This window comes from Ogataea parapolymorpha, chromosome V, assembly GCF_000187245.1.
Source record: "Ogataea parapolymorpha DL-1 chromosome V, whole genome shotgun sequence".
NCBI classification, from domain to species: domain Eukaryota; kingdom Fungi; phylum Ascomycota; class Pichiomycetes; order Pichiales; family Pichiaceae; genus Ogataea; species Ogataea parapolymorpha.
The window spans coordinates 1-23,143 of record NC_027862.1 but is presented as its reverse complement, the minus strand read 5'-3'; the positions used below and the strand labels follow the sequence as shown (position 1 = coordinate 23,143).

At 47.0% G+C, this 23,143-nt stretch overlaps 15 protein-coding genes across 15 annotated transcripts; 9 read left to right on the top strand and 6 right to left on the bottom strand.

Annotated features, from left to right (window-relative positions):
* Positions 1 to 35: 35 nt before the first annotated feature.
* On the bottom strand, positions 36 to 620 carry HPODL_03782 (uncharacterized protein; the record flags this gene model as incomplete). Its single annotated transcript, XM_014078543.1, has 1 exon — positions 36 to 620. The coding sequence occupies one exon, from the start codon at positions 618 to 620 to the stop codon at positions 36 to 38; it is 585 nt and encodes a 194-aa protein (XP_013934018.1).
* A 118-nt stretch (positions 621 to 738) lies between these two features.
* Positions 739 to 1,614, top strand: HPODL_03781 (putative hydrolase; the record flags this gene model as incomplete). Its single annotated transcript, XM_014078542.1, has 1 exon — positions 739 to 1,614. One exon carries the CDS (start codon positions 739 to 741, stop codon positions 1,612 to 1,614), a length of 876 nt encoding a protein of 291 aa, XP_013934017.1.
* A 944-nt stretch (positions 1,615 to 2,558) lies between these two features.
* Positions 2,559 to 3,563, bottom strand: HPODL_03780 (nitrilase/cyanide hydratase and apolipoprotein N-acyltransferase; the record flags this gene model as incomplete). Its single annotated transcript, XM_014078541.1, has 1 exon — positions 2,559 to 3,563. The coding sequence occupies one exon, from the start codon at positions 3,561 to 3,563 to the stop codon at positions 2,559 to 2,561; it is 1,005 nt and encodes a 334-aa protein (XP_013934016.1).
* A 99-nt stretch (positions 3,564 to 3,662) lies between these two features.
* HPODL_03779 (putative transcriptional regulatory protein) lies at positions 3,663 to 5,492 on the top strand (the record flags this gene model as incomplete). The annotated part of the gene is made up of 1 exon (XM_014078540.1): positions 3,663 to 5,492. The coding sequence occupies one exon, from the start codon at positions 3,663 to 3,665 to the stop codon at positions 5,490 to 5,492; it is 1,830 nt and encodes a 609-aa protein (XP_013934015.1).
* Positions 5,493 to 5,584: 92 nt separating this feature from the next.
* Positions 5,585 to 6,622, top strand: HPODL_03778 (uncharacterized protein; the record flags this gene model as incomplete). Its single annotated transcript, XM_014078539.1, has 1 exon — positions 5,585 to 6,622. The coding sequence occupies one exon, from the start codon at positions 5,585 to 5,587 to the stop codon at positions 6,620 to 6,622; it is 1,038 nt and encodes a 345-aa protein (XP_013934014.1).
* Positions 6,623 to 7,239: 617 nt separating this feature from the next.
* Positions 7,240 to 9,776, top strand: HPODL_03777 (beta-glucosidase J; the record flags this gene model as incomplete). Its single annotated transcript, XM_014078538.1, has 2 exons — positions 7,240 to 7,312; positions 7,345 to 9,776. 2 exons carry the CDS (start codon positions 7,240 to 7,242, stop codon positions 9,774 to 9,776), a joined length of 2,505 nt encoding a protein of 834 aa, XP_013934013.1.
* An 18-nt stretch (positions 9,777 to 9,794) lies between these two features.
* HPODL_03776 (uncharacterized protein) lies at positions 9,795 to 10,589 on the bottom strand (the record flags this gene model as incomplete). The annotated part of the gene is made up of 1 exon (XM_014078537.1): positions 9,795 to 10,589. The coding sequence occupies one exon, from the start codon at positions 10,587 to 10,589 to the stop codon at positions 9,795 to 9,797; it is 795 nt and encodes a 264-aa protein (XP_013934012.1).
* A 102-nt stretch (positions 10,590 to 10,691) lies between these two features.
* On the top strand, positions 10,692 to 12,197 carry HPODL_03775 (dihydropyrimidinase; the record flags this gene model as incomplete). Its single annotated transcript, XM_014078536.1, has 1 exon — positions 10,692 to 12,197. One exon carries the CDS (start codon positions 10,692 to 10,694, stop codon positions 12,195 to 12,197), a length of 1,506 nt encoding a protein of 501 aa, XP_013934011.1.
* A 157-nt stretch (positions 12,198 to 12,354) lies between these two features.
* Positions 12,355 to 14,076, top strand: HPODL_03774 (allantoin transport; the record flags this gene model as incomplete). Its single annotated transcript, XM_014078535.1, has 1 exon — positions 12,355 to 14,076. The coding sequence occupies one exon, from the start codon at positions 12,355 to 12,357 to the stop codon at positions 14,074 to 14,076; it is 1,722 nt and encodes a 573-aa protein (XP_013934010.1).
* A 663-nt stretch (positions 14,077 to 14,739) lies between these two features.
* HPODL_03773 (putative membrane protein) lies at positions 14,740 to 16,194 on the bottom strand (the record flags this gene model as incomplete). The annotated part of the gene is made up of 1 exon (XM_014078534.1): positions 14,740 to 16,194. The coding sequence occupies one exon, from the start codon at positions 16,192 to 16,194 to the stop codon at positions 14,740 to 14,742; it is 1,455 nt and encodes a 484-aa protein (XP_013934009.1).
* A 256-nt stretch (positions 16,195 to 16,450) lies between these two features.
* On the top strand, positions 16,451 to 16,930 carry HPODL_03772 (putative secreted protein; the record flags this gene model as incomplete). Its single annotated transcript, XM_014078533.1, has 1 exon — positions 16,451 to 16,930. One exon carries the CDS (start codon positions 16,451 to 16,453, stop codon positions 16,928 to 16,930), a length of 480 nt encoding a protein of 159 aa, XP_013934008.1.
* Positions 16,931 to 17,183: 253 nt separating this feature from the next.
* HPODL_03771 (putative membrane protein) lies at positions 17,184 to 18,686 on the top strand (the record flags this gene model as incomplete). Its single annotated transcript, XM_014078532.1, has 1 exon — positions 17,184 to 18,686. The coding sequence occupies one exon, from the start codon at positions 17,184 to 17,186 to the stop codon at positions 18,684 to 18,686; it is 1,503 nt and encodes a 500-aa protein (XP_013934007.1).
* A 25-nt stretch (positions 18,687 to 18,711) lies between these two features.
* On the bottom strand, positions 18,712 to 19,452 carry HPODL_03770 (putative secreted protein; the record flags this gene model as incomplete). The annotated part of the gene is made up of 1 exon (XM_014078531.1): positions 18,712 to 19,452. The coding sequence occupies one exon, from the start codon at positions 19,450 to 19,452 to the stop codon at positions 18,712 to 18,714; it is 741 nt and encodes a 246-aa protein (XP_013934006.1).
* Positions 19,453 to 20,039: 587 nt separating this feature from the next.
* Positions 20,040 to 21,134, top strand: HPODL_03769 (uncharacterized protein; the record flags this gene model as incomplete). Its single annotated transcript, XM_014078530.1, has 1 exon — positions 20,040 to 21,134. The coding sequence occupies one exon, from the start codon at positions 20,040 to 20,042 to the stop codon at positions 21,132 to 21,134; it is 1,095 nt and encodes a 364-aa protein (XP_013934005.1).
* Positions 21,135 to 21,304: 170 nt separating this feature from the next.
* On the bottom strand, positions 21,305 to 22,039 carry HPODL_03768 (putative secreted protein; the record flags this gene model as incomplete). The annotated part of the gene is made up of 1 exon (XM_014078529.1): positions 21,305 to 22,039. One exon carries the CDS (start codon positions 22,037 to 22,039, stop codon positions 21,305 to 21,307), a length of 735 nt encoding a protein of 244 aa, XP_013934004.1.
* Positions 22,040 to 23,143: the final 1,104 nt, after the last annotated feature.

Sequence of the window (23,143 nt, the reverse complement as noted above, 5' to 3'; positions counted from 1 at the left end):
GTTCAAAGCTAGTCCCCAAGAAGCTGCTTACCATTCTATGACGGCTCAGACGCTTCAGCTGCCTGCCACCTATTTGGAGACTCCACAAAATACGTAAACAGAGACTCTGGCACCATCTCGTGAAAATCGTCGTAGTGTCGAAATAGACTAAGAGACGAGTCGTACTGCGGAAACCCGGTGCACTCATTTTCTTTGCAAAACAGATCGTCCCACGTATCGTTCTTGTGGCTATCGGCAACATTGTTCAAAAGATGCGTAAGCAACATGTGGTCGCACAGTTCCTGCTGCGACTGGAATTTGTCGGCGCATCCGTGCGGGCAAATGAGTTCTCGCTCATGGTGCTTGTCTTTGTGTCTCAGTAGCTGTTGAGACGTGACAAATCCCTTGTGACAGATACCGCAACTCAGCGGTTTTATGGCGGAATGGGACCACGAATGGACCTCCAGATGCGACTGTCTGTAGAACGCCTTGCCACAGTCAGGAACCAGGCACAGGAACGGTCTCATGTTTGCGTGGGTGCGCTGGTGCTGGCGCAGCAGACACGGCCGCGTGTACGACTTGCCGCATTGTGGCTCCGTGCACACGTATTTCTTGGGCCGGAGCCTTTCTTTTGCGGACATGGAAATAATGAAATGAAAGACGTGAAATAATTAAAATGATTAGATCCCTGATTAGATCCCACTATTAATATTATATATAAATATGACAGGGTAGGTGGGTTTGCCATTATCAGAGAAAATGTCCAACATTGAGCACATCCATCGCACCATAGTCCAAGGAACAGATGTCTTCTACAGAGAAGCCGGCTCCGAGTCCAAGCCGAAGCTGCTGCTGCTCCACGGCTACCCAACGTCGTCGTACATGTTCCGCAACCTGATTCCTTTGTTGTCGTCTCATTTACATGTCGTTGCTCCCGACCTTCCAGGATTTGGCTTTACGGAGCCAAAACCAGGCTATATATTTGATTTTGAGGCACTTACAGAGACCATTGACCAGTTTGTGACGAAGCTTGGCTGGACGAAATTTGCAATCTACGTTTTTGACTACGGCTCGCCAGTTGGCTTCCGTCTCGCACTGAAAAACCCGTCTCGAATCACGGCAATCATCTCGCAGAACGGAAATGCCTATGATGAGGGAATCGACGACAGGTTTTGGGGGCCACTGAAAAAGTACTGGGCAGCAGGAAAAAACGACCCAGAGCTGACATCTGCGCTGAGAGCGTATATCGAGGACAAGAGAAATGTCGACTCCCAGTATTTTGACGGTGTTTCTGATACGATAGCGATTGATTTGGCTCCCTCGACGCTGGACTGGGCTCTACTTTGTAGAGGAGGACAGACAGATATCCAGCTTGGCTTGTTCTTCGACTACCAGAACAACATTCGCCAGTATCCGCAGTTTCAAGAATTTTTCAGAAACTCCGGTGTTCCTGTCCTGCTTGCGTGGGGAAAGAACGATGCCATTTTCAGCTTCGCAGGAGCAGAGGCGTTCAGAAGAGACGTGAAGCCGGAGAACTTGGACATACGTTACTTTGATACCGGCCACTTTGCTCTTGAAACGCATGCAGAGGAGATTGCTGGTGCTATTATCAACTTTGTGGTTCCAAGATTGTAGAACGTTGACAGGGCTACTTATGAGTGCGATAAATAAGCATTTTATTGTGAAGCAAACTCTGGAAGCACATGAGATTCAGTGCTCGGGGACCCGAAGTTGGCCGTCCTGCGAAATCAGCACTTTTCACTTTTGGCTTACAGACGGGTTGTCTTATAACTGAAGTCTAGCTGTTAAAAAAGCAGTTGGTGTACATTGGCGGTACTGAGCCAGCTGGATAATCGTTTGAATTGTTTATTTTTGGATGAATGGTGCTAAAACAAAATAAAAGTAAATGGTGTAATTAATGGACTAGCACTATGGAAACTATTGGTAGAGTACGCAGTCAGCTGCAGGATTCTTTGATGTTCTGCGCTCAACTTTGTATAGTTGTCTGGCTGGTAGCTAAATTAATCCTAGAAAGAGTAAATCTTCGGAGGCGGTTGCAGCTACCTTTAGCCAGCTTAAAAGTGGCCTTCGATATTCAACAATCAGTTTACAGGGCATACAAACTGCGTCCTTACATGAGGTTTGTCTGCTAGGTAATGCAAACTTCAAAGGCAATCACTTTGAAAGTTAACACCGGTGCATCTCAAGGTATAACTGCAGTGCCATAAAACTTTTTCGGCAACAGGACTATTGTTAATCTAACGACGACATTCATAAGATGGTGGTCTCAAGCTCTGTGTAGAATTGCTTGTGACTGTTTTCCATCTTCAGTAATGAAAGACGTTCAAAACATCAGCAAAGGAGAAAAGGTTTTGACTGCCACTACTTCTCCAAGATAGGACCCGTCGATTAAAATTAGAATTAGGTACGGGTTTTTATAATGAGTACTAGGCAACCAAGATACACTGCTCTACTCGATCACACAGTCTGCTGTGGACTGTCAGCATCTGTAGCCATAAAACAGTCCCAGATGGGTCACCTGTCGCCTTATAATAGCTCATGTGTTCATGTATTTCTAGCTACATTTCATCCTCCAGCGGAGCAGGCTCCTTGACCCCCTTCTGCTCCACGATCAATTTGTACTCCTCCGGACGTCTATGCCGAGCAAAGTTGAAAGCCCTATTTCTTGGCGGGTAGCAGCTGTCGAGATCAATCTCGGCCCAGACAAGCTCGTCACCGTTGGTCTTCGACTTGGCGATAATCACGCCCTGGGGATCAACTATCGTCGATCCTGCAATCATGGAATACTTGCCGTCATCGGCGCCTGTCCGTGCAGAACACAAAGAGTAGCAGCAGTTGTGGTAAGAATTGTACTGCAGACACAACTCGTTGTGGAAAGTAGCCATTGCCTCAGACGAGTCGGAATTGACCATTTGGGAGGCCTTGCCCGGTTCTGCCACGTTGGAAACTGGCGTGTTGTAGCCAATACAGACAATTTCCGCTCCTTGAAGCCCCAGGATCTTCCATGACTCGGGCCATCTCCTGTCGTTGCAGATCAGTTGCCCAATAATAGGTCCTCCATGGCCGGTTCCCGTTCCTGGCCATCTGAATGCTTTCCAGTTCAAGTTGCCTTCGAGAAAGTATCTCTTCTCGAGATGCTGCCACGGAACATTCTCGAGCGGCTCTTTGTCACCAGGTAAGAACATTTTCCGGTACTTGTTCAGGTTATTTCCTGCCTGGTCGACAAAAACGGACGTGTTGTAATGTTCATCTTTGTCCGTCAGCTCTGCATAGCCAACACAAACGGCAATGCCATACTCTTTGGCTTTCTCAAAAAATGGCTTGAACGGATCAAACTTGGTAACGTCGCCTTTCTGGTACCACTTGTCGAGTTCTGGGCCGAACGGAATAATATACCGAGGAAAGAAGGTGGTAAAGGTGAGTTCTGGGAAGTTGACGAGCTTGACGCCTTTTTCGTGCGCCTCGTCCAGAAGTGCAATCATACGCTGAACCACATCCTCATAGGGAGTGTCAATGTCGATTCTGCCAACCTGGGCAGCTGCGACCTTTAGCAATCTAGTCATGATAGTGAGATCTCCATTTTCTTATCATATATATATCTCATATGCATGCGCGGGCAATGTGAAAAAAACTATTTAAGTTCGGGCAACTCACAAACCACTATGCCTCCCGTTCTACGGCCCTACAGATCGAGAAGAGTGCGGCCGTGCGACAGGTGTCGAAGACGAAAATCCGGTTGTGTCATCGATGGAGAGCCGCCGTGCCAGCTGTGTGCTAAATTCAACCTCCGGTGTGAGTTCACAGATAAGGCACCGCCTGTGAATCGGCACAAACAGGCTAAAAACCATGAAATTGAGATAAATCCTGTTGCGGAGCTGGAGTATAGTGATCCAGTTGCCGACCTGACATATACAGACGACATCGTAGAAACAACATTTGATTCTAAAACTCTTGAACGGAGGAACGTTGTTCATGCAGATCAATTAATTCCAGACGCAGAAATCTGGAACGAGCTTTTTGGGCTGATCGTTGGCTCAAACCAGTACAGCAATGTTGCTATAACCTCTCCTGTGACTACTGGAGACGACGAGGAACACTCCTCCATTGATGCTTTCAAAAAGTACCAGAACGTTTATCTCTATAAATCTGGCTACATTGATCCCGTTGTCCAGCATCTATCCAAAAATCTAGAAAGTGCAGAACCAAAAGAGTGCCATATCCGTAAAGTGGTCCAAGCTGGAGCCGCAGAGTATGTGCTCTTCTCGCGCAAACCAACAAACTACGACGTGCCTGGTATTAATTCGCTTATACAGCAGCTTTTCAGCCCGCACATTCCCAAACTCATGGTGCTATTTCTCAAACATGTGAACTCATACTTCCCCGTTTTCTCGCGCGGCCGCTTTAATACCTTCGCCAAGCAGGACCCAAAGGTCTTTCCTTCTGCGCTTTTTGGCAGTCTGCTTGCTGTCACCGTCGATTGGTGGCACAGGCATCCTGAGTTGAGCTTGATGGAGTGTCCGACAGTGGAGTCTTTGGTCTCTGCTACTCGGGCGACAATACTTTCTGAGACGTCAAACCCCTGCTACGGAACCCTTCAATCGTGCTTGCTGTTGTCCCAAAAACTGACACTTGAAAATGTTGAGCTTGACGGGACCCAAGAATTATCTTTGCTGAGCGTTGCATTCACAATTTGCCAGTCTATGGGGATTAATGTAGAGTGTCGTCATTGGAACATCCCTGACTGGGAGAAGAGGGTCCGACGACGGCTATGGTGGACACTATTTGTCCAGGAAAAATGGCTTAGTTTATCTCTTGGACGGGCAAGTTTTATATCCAGAGACGCATGGAACGTGTCGATGGTTGACGGCTCTGATTTTGCATTCTACCCGGATTCATGGGGATCACAGGAGCAGCACGAATGTGAAGTGCGCATCTTCAGTCTCGTAGTGAGTGTGACCATGGTGATTGATGATTTAGGAGAGCTGAACAGCTCTCTGCTGAGTCCAGCTCATGACAAAGCTAAGGCTTTTCTCCAGCGCATTGACACACTGAGGAACGAGAATTCAGATATTTTTAATCTGGACCAGATCTTATCTGGCGGCAGAAGTGCGGCAGCACTGGTTGTTGCAGCTCTAACGGCCAAGGTGCTAATCTACAGCTCTCTTCTCCGTTTAATGGAAACGGAGGCAGGGGAGGACCAAGTTTCCAGAACTAAGGTCGAGCACGAATGTTTGGAGCTTACTGTAGAGGTTCTGGAAATCCTCGGGAGACTAAGGCCGCATCACTTTGAGTCTTTTTGGTACTCTTGGTCGAGGTTCAACTTTGCAACCATCGCCAACTTTTTCCTCCTCGTATCGCGACTGTGTCCTCCAAGCCAGTCTAAAGCTGTTGAAGCGAACATGGCCAAGCTCCGGTTCTTTTTCCAGAGCAGGTCGTTGGTGTTTCGGCATCTGGGCCTTGCCATGTGGATATTAAATGTGCCTGAATACTGATTTCGCGCTATCTAGTTTAAGATAAGATCCGCTCCTGCGAGTTGCCCGATCGGCGATATAAAAAAAAATTACCATCAGAACTGAAATCAATCATGACTGACCACAAGCCGAAGGTGCTGTACATACCCTCCGTCCAGAATATCCACGACGAGACTGCCTGGAAGACTCTGAACCAGAAGTTTGAGGTCATCACCTATGACTGCAAATCAGAGGAAGAATACATTGCCGAGGTGCAGAAGCCACACGGAAAGTTCGCAGGTATAGAGGCCATCTGTCGCTCATCCTGGCTGAAAGGCCAGCCGTATGTGCACCATTATCTATTCAGAGGGGAGCCAGTTAAGGCATTGCCCGACACGGTGAAGATAATTGTCCAGTCCGGGCATGGCTACGACATTGTTGACGTCGACTACTTGACAAAAAGAGGTGTGCTTTTTTGCAACTCTCCTGACTGTTGTACCATTGCAACTGCAGATGTCGGTGTTGCCCTTGTTCTTCAATCTTTTCGCTACCTTACATATGCGGAGCACTGTGTTCGGACCAACAGATACTATGAGTCTGCACCGCTAGCTCTGTGGGGTGAAAATCCGTCTGGAAAAACACTAGGAATCATTGGACTCGGTAACATAGGGTTCCGTGTGGCAGTGGCGTGCAAAGCATTGGGAATGAAAGTGGCATACCATAATAGAACACCAAAACCAGAGTATGAGGGAAAACTAGAGGATCTGAAATACTTCAAAAATCTGAACGACATGCTCGCCGTTACCGACTGTGTGTTTGTTGCCTGCCCACACACGCCTGCCACACACCATCTGATAAATGGAGAACGATTCAAGCACATGAAGGATCACGTTCGACTGGTCAATATAGCCAGGGGACCGATTGTTGAGGAAGCAGCGGTCATCGATGCTCTTGAACGGGGCCAGCTGGTAGGAGCAGGTTTTGATGTTCACGAGTTTGAGCCGAAAATTCACCCAAAACTTTTAGAGAACTACAAAGTGACATTGCTTCCGCATGTGGGGGTGACCTCCATCGACAGTTTCAAGGCTTTTGAGAGAAAGTGCGTTGCTAATCTGGTTGAATATTTCTACGGTAGTGGAAAGCCAGAATCTGTTAACAAGATTGGCACATGAAGGGGAGTAATAGAGAATAAAGGTATAGAAGTGTCACTTAATAACATTAAAATTGAGATGTGAAGTAAATGCTGAGTCTGGCAGTTCCACAGGCTGTTGGAGAATGCGAATACTGAAATGCTCTTTTTTAGCCTTTTGGGACTGTTAATCCGCCTGAACACTAACCGTGCGGAAGCAACCATCAAAAATTTGACAACCCTTTTACTGTTGTAAGAAGCAAGACTAATTGAAGCCAATGCTACCTACAGATGAGATTATGAATCCAAATACTGGCGAATAGAGAAGGTACGCAAAAGGCGTCTTTGGCAAAGCTAGTGCTTGTCCATACGTATCGGTGCGTAGTTGCGAACTACTCCCTTAAAACCTGTTTCTGTTAATGTTTATTGTAAAAGATAAAAGGCTTGAAAAGCTCAAATCATGCTAGATCCAAAGCAATAGTGGCATTACTCAAGCCATCTACAGTCAATATAAGATGCAGACCTTTTTCTCTATTTTGTCAGATGCCTGCCGTAATGGCTTATCATATTGATAACAACGTTATCGCACCTGATGTAAGTTGCCCGAAGGCTAAAAAAATTCAAGGTACATAAAGTATTTTCAAACCCTAAACTACACAAATGTCTCGGAGATTCGATGTTGAGGAAGTGCTCCAGCAGCTCACTGAAGCTCAAAAAATTGCTCTCACTGCAGGTACGTCACATCCCCCGGATTCTAATTCTCAGGCGCCGACTACTGGCATACGACTGGTCTGCCACAGTTTGGAATTCCCAAAATTCGTACTTCGGACGGCCCAAATGGTATTCGTGGCCAGAACCACTTCAACAGTACTCCGACCGCATGTATCCCATCAGGAACTGCCCTTGCTTCCACTTGGGATCACGATCTTTTGTTCCAAGTGGGCGAATTGCTGGACAAGGAGGCCCGAGCTAAAGGTGTGCACGTGATCTTAGGCCCGACAGCCAACATCCAGCGTGTTCCTCTTGGCGGACGTGGTTTTGAGTCATTCTCGGAAGATCCGTATCTGTCGGGAATCTTGTCTGCTGCGTATATTAAGGGGTTTCAAAAGTCAGGTCTTGCTGCCACCATGAAGCACTACGTCGGCAACGACCAGGAGCACGAGCGTTTCAGTTCGAATTCGGTGATTTCGCAGCGTGCCTTGCGAGAGATTTACCTCCGTCCATTTGAGATTGCAATCAAGGAATCCAAGCCCAAAGCTATTATGACAAGCTACAATCGAGTCAACGGGGTCCATGTGAGCGAGGATAAATACCTGCTCTCAGAGATTCTCCAACACCAGTGGGGCTATCAGGGCCTCATAATGTCAGACTGGACAGGCACCTACTCCACTACTGAAGCGTTGTTCGCTGGCCTTGATCTGGAGATGCCCGGCCCCGGAATTTGGAGAGGAGCTAACCTTAGTAGGGCCTTGGTTGCTGGCAAAATCTCGGATGAGGTATTGAACGAGCGCGCTCGTAAGGTGCTTCAGTTGGCAAACAGCGTCATAGATGCGGGCATTGAGGATGATAAGGCAGAGGAGCAGCGTGATACTTCTGAAACGAGAGCGTTTTTGAGGAAAATAGCAGGTGAGGCTGTCGTACTTCTCAAAAACAAGGATGGTGTGCTACCACTAAAAAAGGAAAAGACTCTGGTCATTGGTCCAAATGCTATTTACACTGCCTACTCTGGCGGAGGGTCTGCATTAGTAACACCATACTACACTGTGTCTCCATTTGACGCTATCAGCAAGGAGATTGGCCCGGAGAATGTGTCGTTTCGGATTGGAGCATATTCTCACAGATACATGCCTTCTCTCGCTCGCTATTTGAAGCTGAACAATGGAAGTACTGGAGTGCGGTTCCAAATTTACAACGAGCCATTTGAGGTCAAGGAGAGAGTTGCCGTTGATGATCTGACTCTAAGAGATATCAATTATTTCCGGATGAATGACTACGTCAATCCGAAATTGAAGTCAAGCACATTTTATTGCTGTCTCACGTCGAACTTCATTCCCGAATCAGACGGCGCATTTGACTTTGGTGTCAGTGCTTACGGGACTGCACTGCTGTTTTTGGACGACCAGTTGATTATTGACAATTTGCACGACCAGAAACCTGGCGAGTCGTTCTACGGAAGAGGAACAGTGGAGGTCCGAGGATCGTATATCGTCAAAGCCGGAAAACGGTACAGATTGCGTATCGAGTTTGGCTCGTCCCCAACGAGCATGTTGCACCAATCGAATCCTGTCTTTTTCGGAGCTGGAGGTCTGATGTTTGGTGGTGCTCCGCGGATAAACGACGAGCAGGAGATTCAGAAGGCAGCACAGGCAGCTCGCGAAGCCTCACAGGTTATTCTTGTTACGGGGCTTAATAAAGAATGGGAATCTGAAGGATCGGACAGGAAGAACATGAAGCTTCCCGGCCATAACGACCGTCTGATAGACTCCGTTTTGGACGCAAATCCAAACACAGTCGTGGTGATCCAGGCAGGGACGCCAGTCGAAATGCCTTGGGAGAGCAAAGCAAAGGCTTTATTGTACACCTCTTACGGCGGAAACGAAACAGGCAGCGGAATTGCAGACGTTGTTTTCGGCAACGTCAACCCTGCTGGGAAGCTGCCCCTTACCTTCCCCAAACGTTTAGAAGATTGTCCAGGCTATATTAATTTCGGAACAGAAAACGGCAGGGTTCTCTATGGTGAGGATGTTTACGTTGGCTACCGCTTTTACGATACACAAGATGTCTCTACACTGTTTCCATTTGGTCACGGGCTGAGCTACACCTCTTTTGCTTTGTCTGATTTAAAGGTGCAATACGATGGCATGCTCGAGGTTGAAGTTCTGGTCAAAAATACAGGTGACTGTGCCGGTGCAGAGGTCGTTCAGGTCTACATTCATCACAACCGCCCAGCAATTAGGCGGCCATTCAAAGAGCTGAAAGGATTTAGCAAAATATTTCTGGAAGCAGGAAGCTCCCAGAAAGTGTGTATATCGATCGACGGTAAGTTTGCCACTTCTTACTGGAACGAAGCTCGTGATAAGTGGACTATGGAGGCCGGGACCTACACTGTTCTTGTGGGAACGTCAAGCGAGGGAAATTTTTTGGAGCAAGAGTTTACCGTTTCCCAGCCTCTGATATGGCTTGATAGACTTGTATAGAATACAATTAGGATTTTTTTACAAATAAGACTGTCCCCTTAATTCTCTTCCCGGCTTGGCCCATGTGAACAATCCTCTCTTGGATGTTTTCAGCCCCATACGCACAAACCCAGATAAAATATTAACGGCACAGCACACTCCATCAATAACTTGCACACTGCGTCCCTCCAGTGCATCTTCCACGGCAGAAGCCATATCTGCCATCCCCGCACAGCCGAGAACAATACAGTCTGCATCTTGCTGTTCAACCAACTGCTTTGCACAATTGGCCATTAATGAAAGAACCTCCTTTCTTGGTTTCGTCTCCAGCTCCTTGACCGTGAGCTTTGTCGACAAAAGACCTGCACAAAAATTTTCCAGACCGTAGCCTTGCACTGCGTACTGGTGACGGATCTGTGACCGGTACCCAGTACATAGAACTCCAAACTTTCCACCAAGCATTCGAGCAGTGTAAAAAGCTGCCTCCATTATTCCACAGCACGGGATGTCAAACTCTTCTCGAATACAGTTTACCAGCGGATGGTCGGAGAAACAGCCAACAACAGCGGCATCGACCTGAGAAAAGAGAGGGTATGCATCTCTAAGACTCTCTGCTGCAGACAGGACGGAATCTAAGTGACTTTCGATTGTCACTGAAGTCTTACCAGCTGGCCCCGTATACCCATAGACTGTGGTGTCCGGCGGAAGACTGCTGGAGATTATTTTCAGACAGGACGCGGTCATCGAGACTGTGGCATTGGGATTGACAAACAGAACTTTGATGGAGGTTCCCAAACCCCCAACTGATGGAAGATCTTCCAATTGCAGAGACATGAAAAATATCAAGTCGCGCTGGCTATCCTTTTTATTTAATATGCAGGATCGGGCAACTTATCTGCGATAAAAAGGACTTGGTTCGGCCTAATCGAAAATAGCATGTTTTCGTATCAAAGAGGGCAATTCGATCTTGTCATCCACAACGGGCTTGTCGTGGTAGGCTCCGACGTGATGCCACCGTCAACATACATTGGTGTCAAAGGCGGCATCATCGAACAGATCTCAGCAACACCGCTCACGGGGAAAAAAATTATAGATGCCGAGGGAGGCTATATCATGCCAGGCGGCATCGACTCGCACGTCCACTTGTCCCAGAAAAATACTCCTGCTGGCGACACTTTTGAGTCGGGAACTCGTTCTGCTCCACCAGGAGGAACTACTACGGTGATCCCGTTTGCAATCCAAAACTCCAAAGAGGACTTTGACTTGGTTTCTGCAGTTGAAGAGTACCACACACAAGCAAAGAACAACTCTTACTGCGACTACGGGTTTCACGTGATTATTTCCAACCCCAATGACGAGATCCTGAAGACCCAGCTTCCCCTATTGGCACAGCAGCACGGAATCACCTCAGTCAAGGTGTACACCACTTATCCTCGGTATCGTCTTTCCGACGAGCAGCTTCTCGATATTCTCTTGTCGAATCGCAAGTTGGGAATCACAACAATGATCCATGCTGAAAATGCGGATATCATTGACTTCATAGGCAAAAAGCTGGAGGAGAAGAAACTTACAGATCCCTTTTACCACTCCGTTAGCCGTCCAAAAGTAGCTGAGGACGAGGCTACTTATCGGGTGATCTCTTTGTCCAAAATGATAGATGTTCCTATTTTGATTGTGCACATGTCATCTGAAACTGCATTGGCGACCGTCAGAGAGGCACAGAACAGTCTGGTGCCAATCTTTGCAGAGACTTGTCCACAGTACTTATTTTTGACGGCCGACTACTTGAAGCACCAGTGCTCGCACCATGTCCACAAAGATGACCCCTTTGAGGGAGCCAAGTACATTTGTTCGCCGCCATTGAGACAATCTCAGAGTGAGCTCGATGGAGTCTGGAGAGCCATTCAGAATGGAACGGTGACTGTGTTCAGCAGCGACCATGCTCCGACTATTTACGACCACCCGCTAGGGAAAAAAGCTGGACTGGTGAACGGAATTCCCCACTACAAAAAGGTGCCAAATGGACTGCCGGGAATTGAGACAAGAATGCCGTTATTGTTCTGTAAAGGTGTTGAGACAGGCAAAATTACTGCACAACGGTACGTTGAGCTGTGCTGCTCGAACCCGGCAAAATTGTACGGCCTTGATCAGAAGGGAACGATTGCTGTGGGCAAGGATGCTGACTTTGTTATCTGGTACCCAAAGGGTAAAATGACACCATTCACTTTGACCAACTCGATGCTCCACCACGGCATAGACTACTCACCTTTTGAAGGAGTGGAATTTACAAATTGGCCAAGATACACAATTTTGAGGGGTTCTGTGGTCTGGGATAGAGATAGCAACGGTCTTCTGGCCTCAAAAAGTACAGGTCAGTATGTAAAACGGGCAATATCCAGCATGCCGGGCCCCGTGGGCAAGTTGTCCTACATTTTTGAATAGCAGATGTATTTCCCAATCCGAAAAAATTTTCTTATCTCCAATCTCTGATTTCCAGATTCGCGATATTTCTTCATGCACGATAGGGCAACTTATCAGAGTCTCGGCAGACTTTTTGAAACTATAAAAACGAGGCTCAAATCAGTAAACCCTCATCAAAATGAACGTTCTCAAACGGTTTGACCACTTCGTGTCTGTGCGAGACGACACTGAGGATGACGATGACTTGCTTAGAGCCAACCGCGACCTAAAACCCACCCCTCCACAGGAGAGAACGTGGAAGACGTACAATTACATCGTGGTCTGGTTCCAGTCAGCGTTCGGAGTTAGTTCGTGGAATACAGGATCATCACTTATGAAGGCTACAGGGCTTCCATATAAACACGTTATTGGGGGTGCTATCATAACTGCCTTCTTCTGCTGTTTGCTGGTGGTTGTTTCTGCCCGGTCGGGAGCCGATTACCATATCGGGTACCCTGCGGTTGCAAGGGCTGTCTTTGGGGTGTGGCTTGCCAGCTTCTTTGTGTTTGTGCGTATGTTTGTTGCTGCCTTGTGGTTTGGTGTCCAGACTTATTATGGCTCGAGATGTTTCGACATTGCCCTACGCTGTGTGTTTGGCCATAAATGGACAGACATTCCAAATTACCTCCCTGACAGTGCACAAATTACGACACGGCTGATGGTAGCATTTTTACTATACTGGATCGTGCAGTTCCCGTTGATGTTTTTGCATCCAAGACAGATCCGTTGGTTCTTCACCGTTAAGGGTATTATCATGCCTATTGCCGCTTTTGGTCTTTTTATCTTTTGTATGATCAAGGGAGGTGGTCCTGGAGACTACGATATTGGTGTCAGTGTGGAAAAGGTCACTACTACCGGCAACCAATGGATTCATATGATCAACTCTATCATTGGATCGGTGTCTGCGATGATCATCAATCAGCCAGACATTGCTCGGTACGCAAAGAAGAAGCACAGTGCCATCTGGCCCCAATCAATTGGTTACATTCCCTCGACGCTTGCAATTTTGTTGATCGGCATGGCCTCTAATGCTTCCATCCGCAGAGCTTACGGAGAGTCATACTGGAGCATGTGGGACCTGCTGTCTGCTATACTTGAGAACGAGTGGGGCCCAGGCACGCGCTGTGCCGTGTTCTTATGCTCTGTCTCATTTGCTCTCGGCGCAGCAGGTACAAACATTTTTGGCAACTCTATTCCATTTGCTGCTGACCTGTGTGGTCTGCTACCAAAATACTTCACTATTGTTCGCGGCCAGATCTTCCTCGGGCTTCTGGCATGGGGAATGGTCCCATGGAAAATGATTAACTCTGCAGCTACACTTGTCTCATTTCTTGGTTCTTACTCCATTTTCGTCGCTCCTTTGCTCGGGTGTCTGTTATCTGACTTCTACATCATCCGCAAAGGCAACATCCACGTTCCCTCATTGTACACGAAGAATCCAAAGGGAATCTACTATTTCTACAAGGGGTTCAACATATGGGCAGCAGTGGCATGGCTCATTTCCCCGATTATCGCTATTCCTGGCCTTTACAGATCCTACCATCCCGAAGCGTTGACCCAGACAGCCTCGAACATTTTCTACGGTGGCTGGTTGTACACGTTTATCATTGGATTTGTCGCCTACACTGTTCTCGGGTTGATCTTCAAGCCTAAAATATACCCGGATGAGTATAGCGAGACTCCCAAAACATGGGAGTATTTGGTCGAGACCAACGGCTTTTTCGAGGACGACGAGCCAATCAACGGTGTGGGCTACCCTGGAACAGTGGTTGAAGTTGAGAAAGACGTTGCTTCTGGAAGCTACGAGCACAAGAGCGACCTACAGGTTGTCATGAGTGCAAGATCCGTGGGTCAGATGTAAGATCTGATCACGTGTAAGTTTTAGTTCGCAGAAAACAGATTTTATTATGATCGATTTTTATTTTTATCGAGATAAATCTTTCCGAAGTAGATGAAAACTAATGATTTGCTGAAGTTATGACACGTTATTTGTAACATTAGTCAACAGATGAAACCAATTGACGACCAGCTTTGAAACGTTACCTCTTGTCTCCACATTGAAAACACTGGACCATAAGTCTACGATGTTCCTACAAACAGGACATAGTTACGAGAATCAAGAGATCAGAATGTCGTCTATTCTAATTTTCAGCCAGTATGCTGGAATGTCGGCGATATTGCAAGACGTTCTATTAAGAATTATGTTTAGATGATGAATCTAAGATGATATGGCAGATAAATAGTATACTTAAAACTATTCGTTCAAGGCAAATGAACGAAAATTCAAACAACCGGCGGGGCAGTATTCTGTCCCATCAAAAGCTTCTGGAATAAACAGATTGATGGTGATATTAGGCCAGGACCTGATGTTTGGCTTTGATGGCCGCGGATTTGCACCACCCATCTCATGGAGAACTCAAATCACACACGTAAACATACAACGCATTAACATGACTCTATTCTAATGCTACAGTCCTAACCACTATTGATATGTCAGTTGCCGCTCAAATGCAAATACTCTATATTATTTCAATGCGATCGTGTGTGCAAGAGAAAAGGCAGCATAGAGAGCCAACATCCACCAGAACAAGGTGGCCACGCTGTTTCTATTTGACCACGCTAGTACTCTAGCACCAATCAATGGTGCCACAAACGAGGCGATACCACTTGCGCTCATCGCCACACCATTCAGGAAGGAAACGCTTTCCGGTGGCGTAGCACGATGGAGAAGAATGAAGATATATGGGAAACATATGACTCCTCCAATTTCCTTCAGCAACACGCTGATGTACGACAGAACAGTAGAGACAATGGTGTCATTTTTCCTCTCGCCGAATGCTGCAAGAGGGAGCACAAAGTAGGCTATTGTGAACACAGAGACGCCAAGACGGTATGCTCGCAATATGCCAAATTTTTGTTCCAGTATAGGGGAAAGGAAGAGGACCATTATGATTCCTACCAGTCCTCCAACGGAAAGCATGGTTCCCACCTGTTTATATGACATGCCCAGACCGCCCTTTAACCCAAGAGGGAAATGCAAGCTTTCAGGCTGGAAGGGAGCGGACAGAAAAACCGGGAGGAAATGAGAGTAAATCAGAATGTGCGACATCAAGAAGCACTGGCTGATTATGATATGGATAATCTTTGAGTTTAGTCCAAATTTATTTTTGGGTTTCGTTGCTGGTTCAGATGTTGGATCGGCCGCAAGCTCAATCTCTGGCTCAGTCTCTTGCTCGCTAAGTAGGCCGTCATCAAGTTCTATTTCAAACGGATCCTCCTTTATTATGCGTTCGCTGAAACCTAGCTTGCTGCGAATGCTATTTCCCAAAGCCAGGCCAAAGTCAGACTTTTGCTTTATTTGCTGGTGTGTTTCTTGCAAGAAAAGGAACGCTATAACGCAAACCAGGAAAATCAAAGCTGCTATCACAATGTTGGCCGTGAAAAAAGGACGGTCGCCAAAATCGTCCGTGTTGCTGGGTATGGTAATCAGCTGAGAGCTCAGAAAAGGCCCAATCATGAACCCAAGATTGTAGAAAAGCGGCACAATTGAAAACGCCAGCGATTGGTGCCGTTTTTCGTGAGCAATTTCTCCGAGAATAGTCCGAATTGTCGACAGAGTGTTGTTTGTGACAGCAAAAACAATTCTTGAGACAAGCAGGCCGGTGAAGCTTGTGCTGTTTGCAATTATCAGCATCGAAGCAGCCTGTCCAACCAAACTAATAAGCAGAACGTTTTTCCGGCCCCAATAGTCTGCCTGGAAACCCCAGAAAAGGTTGAAGATGATATGGAAGAGACTCCCAGTTGCAGACAGATACGAGATGTACACTGTGATTTCGCTCTCATCTGAAGTGGCCGTGACATACTTGACTAGATGGTACATGTAGGGAAACGTGGACGTTTCCCCAATGGAGTCCACCAGCCTCACCATGGACACGATCGCCACCTGAAACAGTGGGAAGTCAGCCAATATCTCAATCATAGTCAACCAACCACCTTGACTGGGGGTCTTTTCCACCTCAATTGTGGAATACCGGCTGCCCCTGTGCCACTCGGTGCTGCATGAGCGCGAAAAAAGGAAAGCCGTCGTGCATCCAAGGAAAAAAGAATAATCACCGATGAGTCCGTGCAGTCCGCATTTGAAAGGTGCTGGACCCTCCCTCGAAAGGGACTCCAGAAAAAAAGTGGAACAAATTCGTAACTTATACTTCACCCAATCTTCAATTTTCATCTACAACATGAAGTTCCAAAACCTTGCTTCCGTCCTTGCCCTTTCTGGCCTTTCAATGGGTGCTACGTCAACAGACACCGCCTCTGCTGCTGTCACTACATACTCCCTTGTCATCTCCAGATACGGTGCATTTTTCACCAAGGTGATGACTTCCACCGTTGGCCAGTCTATCGACTATGTGAATCAGTATGTGAGTGACAGCAACATCCTTGCTTATACTATTGGTGATTCATCTGGTTCGGCTTCTTTCTACAGCAGGGCTTCAGTCCTGGCATCCGAGTCGTCTGCTTCGGCAGCTAGTGCAAAGGCCACAGCCACCACTACCACAGAATCCAGCTCTTCTGAGAAGGAGACTTCTACCTCGGCCTCTGAAACTAGCACAGAGTCGTCCTCATCGTCGACCAGCAGCTCTAACGGAGCAGCAGGTTTGCAACTGGGAACAATTTCCGCTGCTATGGGTCTATCTGTCTGTCTTATGTTGCTATAATAGATTCAAGTAGCCTGATCTAATTTTGGCTGGATGCCTGAAAATAGTAATTCCGTAAAGGCTGGTGCACCCGACGTTGATCAACGTCATTGCAGAAGATTGCATTCCCGAGCATGCCGTGGAGGGCTTGCCGATGGCTTTGCACTTCATGCACTTACAGTCTTAGCACGCACCTGCGTAACGCGGAATTATAATGCCCGTTTCTTGCTACCCTTTTTATTTCCACCTACAATCAGGTGTTTTTCAATTCAACATGAAAAGAGTGGACCTTAGAGAGCAGGTGTCTGGCTTTCCAAAGCTCCAAGTCGGCTTCTTGCTGCTCATACAAGTCGCTCAGTATACAGCAGAGCTTTCAACAGAATGCTACATTTGGCATATTATCAAGAGTTTCCACACGGCCAAAGCCCATGATGAAGTGCTCAAATATATTGGCTACCTTGCTTTTGCCGACGGTGCCCCACAAGTCCTTACATACATCTTCTGGGCCTTCCAGGCCGAACGTTACGGCCGCAAGCCAATCCTGCTGATAGGCCTGATTTCTTTGGCCTTTGCTATGCTGCTCTACGGCTTTGGAAGAAAATTCTATCTGATTTGGATAGCAAAATTTGCCGCTAGTCTGCTCAATGCCAATCACACTCTGGTGAGAACTGCTTTAGGAGAGGTGACGCCATCACTCAACCACCAAGCTTTGGCATTTTTAACCATCCCGGTCTCCTATTTCGTGGGATCGTGGCTTGGACCCCTCATTGGCAATAATCTCATTACTCCATGGAATGGACCACCTCCTGCTGATGCTCCGCCTGACAGACGGTTCATCAAGGTCTTTCCGTTTGCACTCCCTAACATTGTGCTGGCCATCATTCTGCTTTTTACGGCACTTTTAACGTTCCTCTTTTTCGAGGAAACTCATCCATATCTCGACCACCAGGCAGATAGGGGGCTTGCCTTTGGCAACGTCATTAGAGAGAAGCTTGGTCTCTCTTCGTCCAAAGGGACTTACAGCCGCAAGTTTGATACGGCAAATGATGGTCTCGTGAATGGCGAGGACGACATCGAGCTTCAAGACCCTACGGGCTCCGCAGAAGACAGTTCTGCTCCTGTTTTTTCCTCGTACAGCAGACCAAAGCTGATTCAGATGATAATCTCGCATACTTTGTTTGGTTATCTATCTGCAGTGTTTGTAAAGCTTTCTGACTCTTACTTCACAGAATCGTTGAAAAAAGAGTCCATTGGGTTTCCCTTCATGTTCAAAGGAGGATGTGGAATTAGCTGGGTGGATTTACCTAGTATTGTGATTAGATGTCTGGTGGTTGCCATCATAGTGACCATTATAGCCGTGCCTCTCGCCGCAAAATATGGTGCTATTCTTGGTGGCTACCGCATCAGTCTCGCCAGCTTCATTTTCGCCTTCTTTTTCCTGCCATTCTTTGTCTTTGTTGCTCCAGACGTGACAGGAATTTCTCAATCCGCCTACTACGGCTTCCTTTATGTTTTGCTCCTGGCACAGAACACATTCTTTTTTATTGGACTCGCACTTGCAGCTACATTGCTGAACATTCATGTTTCTTCCGAAGACCGTAATATTCAAACGGCAATTGCAATGGCAGCATATGCTGGAATGGGTTATTTTGGAACAATGTTGACTTCTTGGGTGAGGTCTCTGTTCAATAATCTGGGACTACAAACAATCTTCTGGTGGCTTCTTGCCTTGATTTCGTTGTTTACGCTCCTACATTCACGCGTGATTGCCAACTAGACAGTATATTGACCTATATAGGTAATCAGAACACAAGGCTCATCAGAAGCAAAGCAGCACCTCCAAAAGAGACACCGGCCAGTGTTGCCGCTCCTGCGGATGAGGAGGAGCTCGAGGTGGAGCTTGCGGACGAAGTAGAGGTTGAAGAACTGCTCGATGTGCTAGAGGAGCTGGATGAGGTAGAGCTACCAAGAATGTGACTCATGGTGGTAGACAATTCATCAGTTGTTGTTGCCTCGTCTGGCTGGTAGGACATATAGTAAGATCCATTAGCAAATCTTGGCACCAATGTAGCAGTGTAGTTAGTGCCAAGGTCGGAAAGTCCACCATCAATTCCTTGGAAGTACAAGTAGTACGTCGAGTTGTAATCGACTTCTTTAAAGGAGTAAAGCATCGTTCCGCTGTAGTAGACAAAGTGAGTTTGGATCACAATTGGCTCAGTGGAACCGGTGGTGTTGACAGTCACCAAACCAGTGTCGTCGTTAATAGTCCAATAGAGTGGATTGTCTAAGTAGCCCTGTGAGGTCTGAGTGATCTCGTAATAGCCTTCGTCGGTGATAAATCCGGTGAAGTTGTAGCAGGTCGAGCAGTCAGGGAAGACTCCCACAATGTTGTCTTTGTTATATTGAAGGACAACAGAGGATCCTGGTGGAAAATCAGATGAATGGAGACCACCATACATAATAAACTCAGAAGAAGCTGCGAAAGCGGCTCCCAGCTGAGTGAGCAAAAGTCCTGACGTTTGGAGAAGTGTCTTAGCAAGCATTTTGAGAGAAAAGAAGCTACCTAGGACAGTGAAAATTTTCTTTGCTTATGGTGATCCTTGTGCAACCCGTAGTCGGTCCACAATGTTACCGAGACCTGGGTTGTTTGCTAGCTGCAGCCAATAGGAAAGGACTTATCGCAAATATCGCCTGCCTTATTTAGATATCTGCGTCTTTCAAATCAGGATTGTGCTTTTGAGCTCAGCTTTATTATTCAGGGTCTTGTGTCACTTAAAATGATTTCCGGAAAAAGCCAGAAAATTGGCATTGCCCAAAAAAAATACAAATGCCGACATTATTGTTTCTTGGCACGCAGGGTCCGGGATCCGTTTGCCGGCTGCCACCCTCGCTTCATTGGCTAGGATTCAAAATCCCTCACAAGCTGCAACCATCTGCCGTGCTTATGTGGGCCTGGTAATTAGTAAATCTTACGTTCTGTGGTCATATTTACCCTTTTACCAAAGAAGTCTTTTCCGGATTTAGGATGTAAAAAATATCTTTCCCATCAGTCCTTCCGCCCACATTTGAGGAGATTTTTGCAAGCCAGATTCGAAAAAATTCAGGTAACCTCAATTTTTACTCACCAATCATGAGATTTACGACGGCCTTACCTCTTCTTGCAATATGCTTGAGAACTACTGAAGGCGCCCTTCTTAAGAGGAAACCCGCAGTGGTGCCTCTAGCTAAAAGAGATGCAACAACTACTGCTCTCACGGATTCTGTGTGGACCACTACAACGGGCACCACCACTACGACGTTTACACCTTACGCTATTGATGGAGTTACGGTGGATGCTTCTCCTGTCACCTCATCGGCAACTGCCTGGGTGTCTCTTGACAGCTCTGGTATTCCGTATGCCATTACCCCCACTGTGTCTGATGGCTCCACTACTTCTGCTTCGCCGACCCCTACAAACACTGCGTACCCTACTCCACTAGCTGCTCCACCGGTTTTACGCTGTATGAACGAGCGTGTTCCATCAAGCAGCAATCCGTTGTGTATCTCAAACGCTACCAGCTTTGTCGCTGGCGAGACGTATTGGATTACCTGGAATCCTCTCTACTGGAACCCAGATAACGATGATGACGGAATTTCCAAAGTCCAACTTCGTCTGCGATCATATTCAGAAGACACAAACTCTTCTGCCTTCTACACCACTGACTACTCTCCCAATTCGGATGGTTATATAGCACTCACTATAGACTCGGATTGGATAGACGAGGGAAATGATGGCTGGGTGCAAATTGTGTTGACTCCTTTCCTTGATAATGATGACCTTTCAAGCAAATACAGCAGTTACAAAGGACCTGCTGTGAAGCTTGTCTCATCACAGGGAAGTATTGAGAGAGTACCATCAGACAACGGTTCTAGCAGCAGTAGCAGTTCTTCTACCACTTCGAGCTCCACTTCTACCGCTACCTCAACGTCAAAGTCGTCCAGCCACAAAAGTAAGGCCTCTGTGATTGCTCCAGCAGTGGTGGTTCCTGTCGTTGTTGTTGGACTAGTTGGAGGAATCGCTGCGTACATTTTCATGGCCAGAAACAGAAGAAAGGTCAAGGAACAGAACAAGCTGGCTAACGAGAATCTACCTATGGAGTCGCTCCCTCGTGGAAAACATGAGGACCACAACTATGATGGAAGATCGCTCAGAACAGAGGCTACTGGAACCAATCCTTTTGATTAGAATCAACTAATTTTTTAATATGGTAAAGCAAACTATAATTTACTGATTTAGTTGAAAAGTAATTATATTAGCCATACTATTGAAGTCAATCAGTAATTGCGAGTTGAGATATCAAAGAATTAACTAGCTTTGCAAGATGTATTTGAAAGCTATAGAGACCGCATCACAACTTACATAAGAAGAACGGCCATTCCCGACAGCAAAGCACCCATGCCGACCTTAGCAACATTCTCGGCAGCAGCACCCTCGTAAGTAGCAATTTTGGCACTAGAAGAGGCAGCTGCAGAGCTTCTTGAAGAGACAGCTGCAGGGCTGCTAGAGTACTGAGAAGACTGAGCTGCAGCAGTTTTCTCGTACAGAGCAGAGTAGAAGGCAGCAGAACCGCTGGCGTCACCAATAGTGTAAGCCAGGACATTAGTATTTCCAGAGGCAGCGGCTCTGCCAGGGTTGATAATGCCAACGGTGTTGGTGACGACCTTGGTGAAGACGTGGTTGTTCTTGTACAGAACAACACTCTCAGTAGTCAGCTCAGCAGCACTGGAGGTAGTGGCAGTAGCCTCAGTGGATTGAGGAGCAGAGGTAACTTCCGAAGAGGTGACCCCAGTAGAGGAAGTGGTCACGGCAGTGGAGGTAGCAGTAGAGGAAGATTCAGTGGAGGTAGCACCGTTAATGTATGCCCAGAAAGACGAGGAAGCCTGAGCATCTCCGACGGTGTAAACGTGGATGTTGGTGTTGGTAACATATTGCTGGGCATATCCGGCATCAGTGTTTCCAATAGTGGAGGTTAAAACTTTGGTGAAAATTGCTCCATCCCTGTTGATAACAAGAGAGAAAGTGGTAAGGTCTGCAGCAGCAGCGAGGGAAGCAAGAGCAGTCAGAGCAGAGGAAAGCGAAAGGAATCTCATTTTGAATTGTAACTAAGAATTGATGAAGACCAAGTGGATTTCTTGTTCAATTATATATGCCTGGCAACCTGATCTGCGAAAAGTCCGTGAACATGAGCATTCTCGGCCATGTCTTTGGATTCCCAAATCGGTTTTTGAGATTGCTGTTTGTAGAAGTATGGCTTTCCAAGGTGCATAGTCCCCACCTATTGGCTCTTTTGATCAATCAAGCTTAAAAGCAGTGCGGGCTGTTAAATCCCGCAACCTCTATAACTTATTGGGTTCTCTGCTTTTGTATGCAGGGTTTCGGGTAGAAACAATTTTTTGAATGCACCTCTCTCATAACAGGATATGCTATTTTTCTTCAAATCACGTCAAATTTGTGTAAAAGTAAGATTTCGAAAAAAGCAGCGATTCGGTTTTTTTGCGCACAATTGCTTATTTCCGTGGGCTGGAACTCATTCAAAAACCGCGCTCACAATGCCCGAGCTCGTAAATTGCATCGCCGAACGCGAGCCGTGTCAGGGTCAAACCGGGGTCCTCCTCAGCTGAATTGCGGTGCTAGACAAAGCTTGACTAGAGACTTGATGGCTCCCAGGTGATGGCCAAGTCCCATGTCACCTTTTAAGAGCCTGCCAGTACTGGAAGGCTTATCCACCAGCTGAGACGTGATTGGACCAGAAGCAGTCGGTTGGATAGCACTTTTTAAGTAGGTTTTCACTCGAAAGCATACACTGCGAGCTAGCAAACGAGGGGAAACCAATGTCGGGTGGTGGTCTTGGTGTTATAGCGGGAGGTTCTGGTATTGGGATAGTGAGTAGAGCCGTGTTTAGTCGGTGATGTGCCGAAAAGTGCCTCAACTGAGCGGGACGTTGGGTTTGCAGCTATGAATCGGAAAGTCGACTGTATCGAAGCGTTCGTTGCCCAACCGAAGAAGCAGCTCCGAGGGAGGGGACCAGGCCGTCGGTCTTGCAGACGCATTCATGTTGCCAGAGGAGCGTGGGATCAAATGGGGTGGCCGTAGAGTCACGGGTTGAATGAACAATGTTTATTGGCAGACCGAAGTATCGGGTTGAGAGGATGTTACCGACGGCAGAGATTAATGTTCCTGTGTAGAGGAGCAAG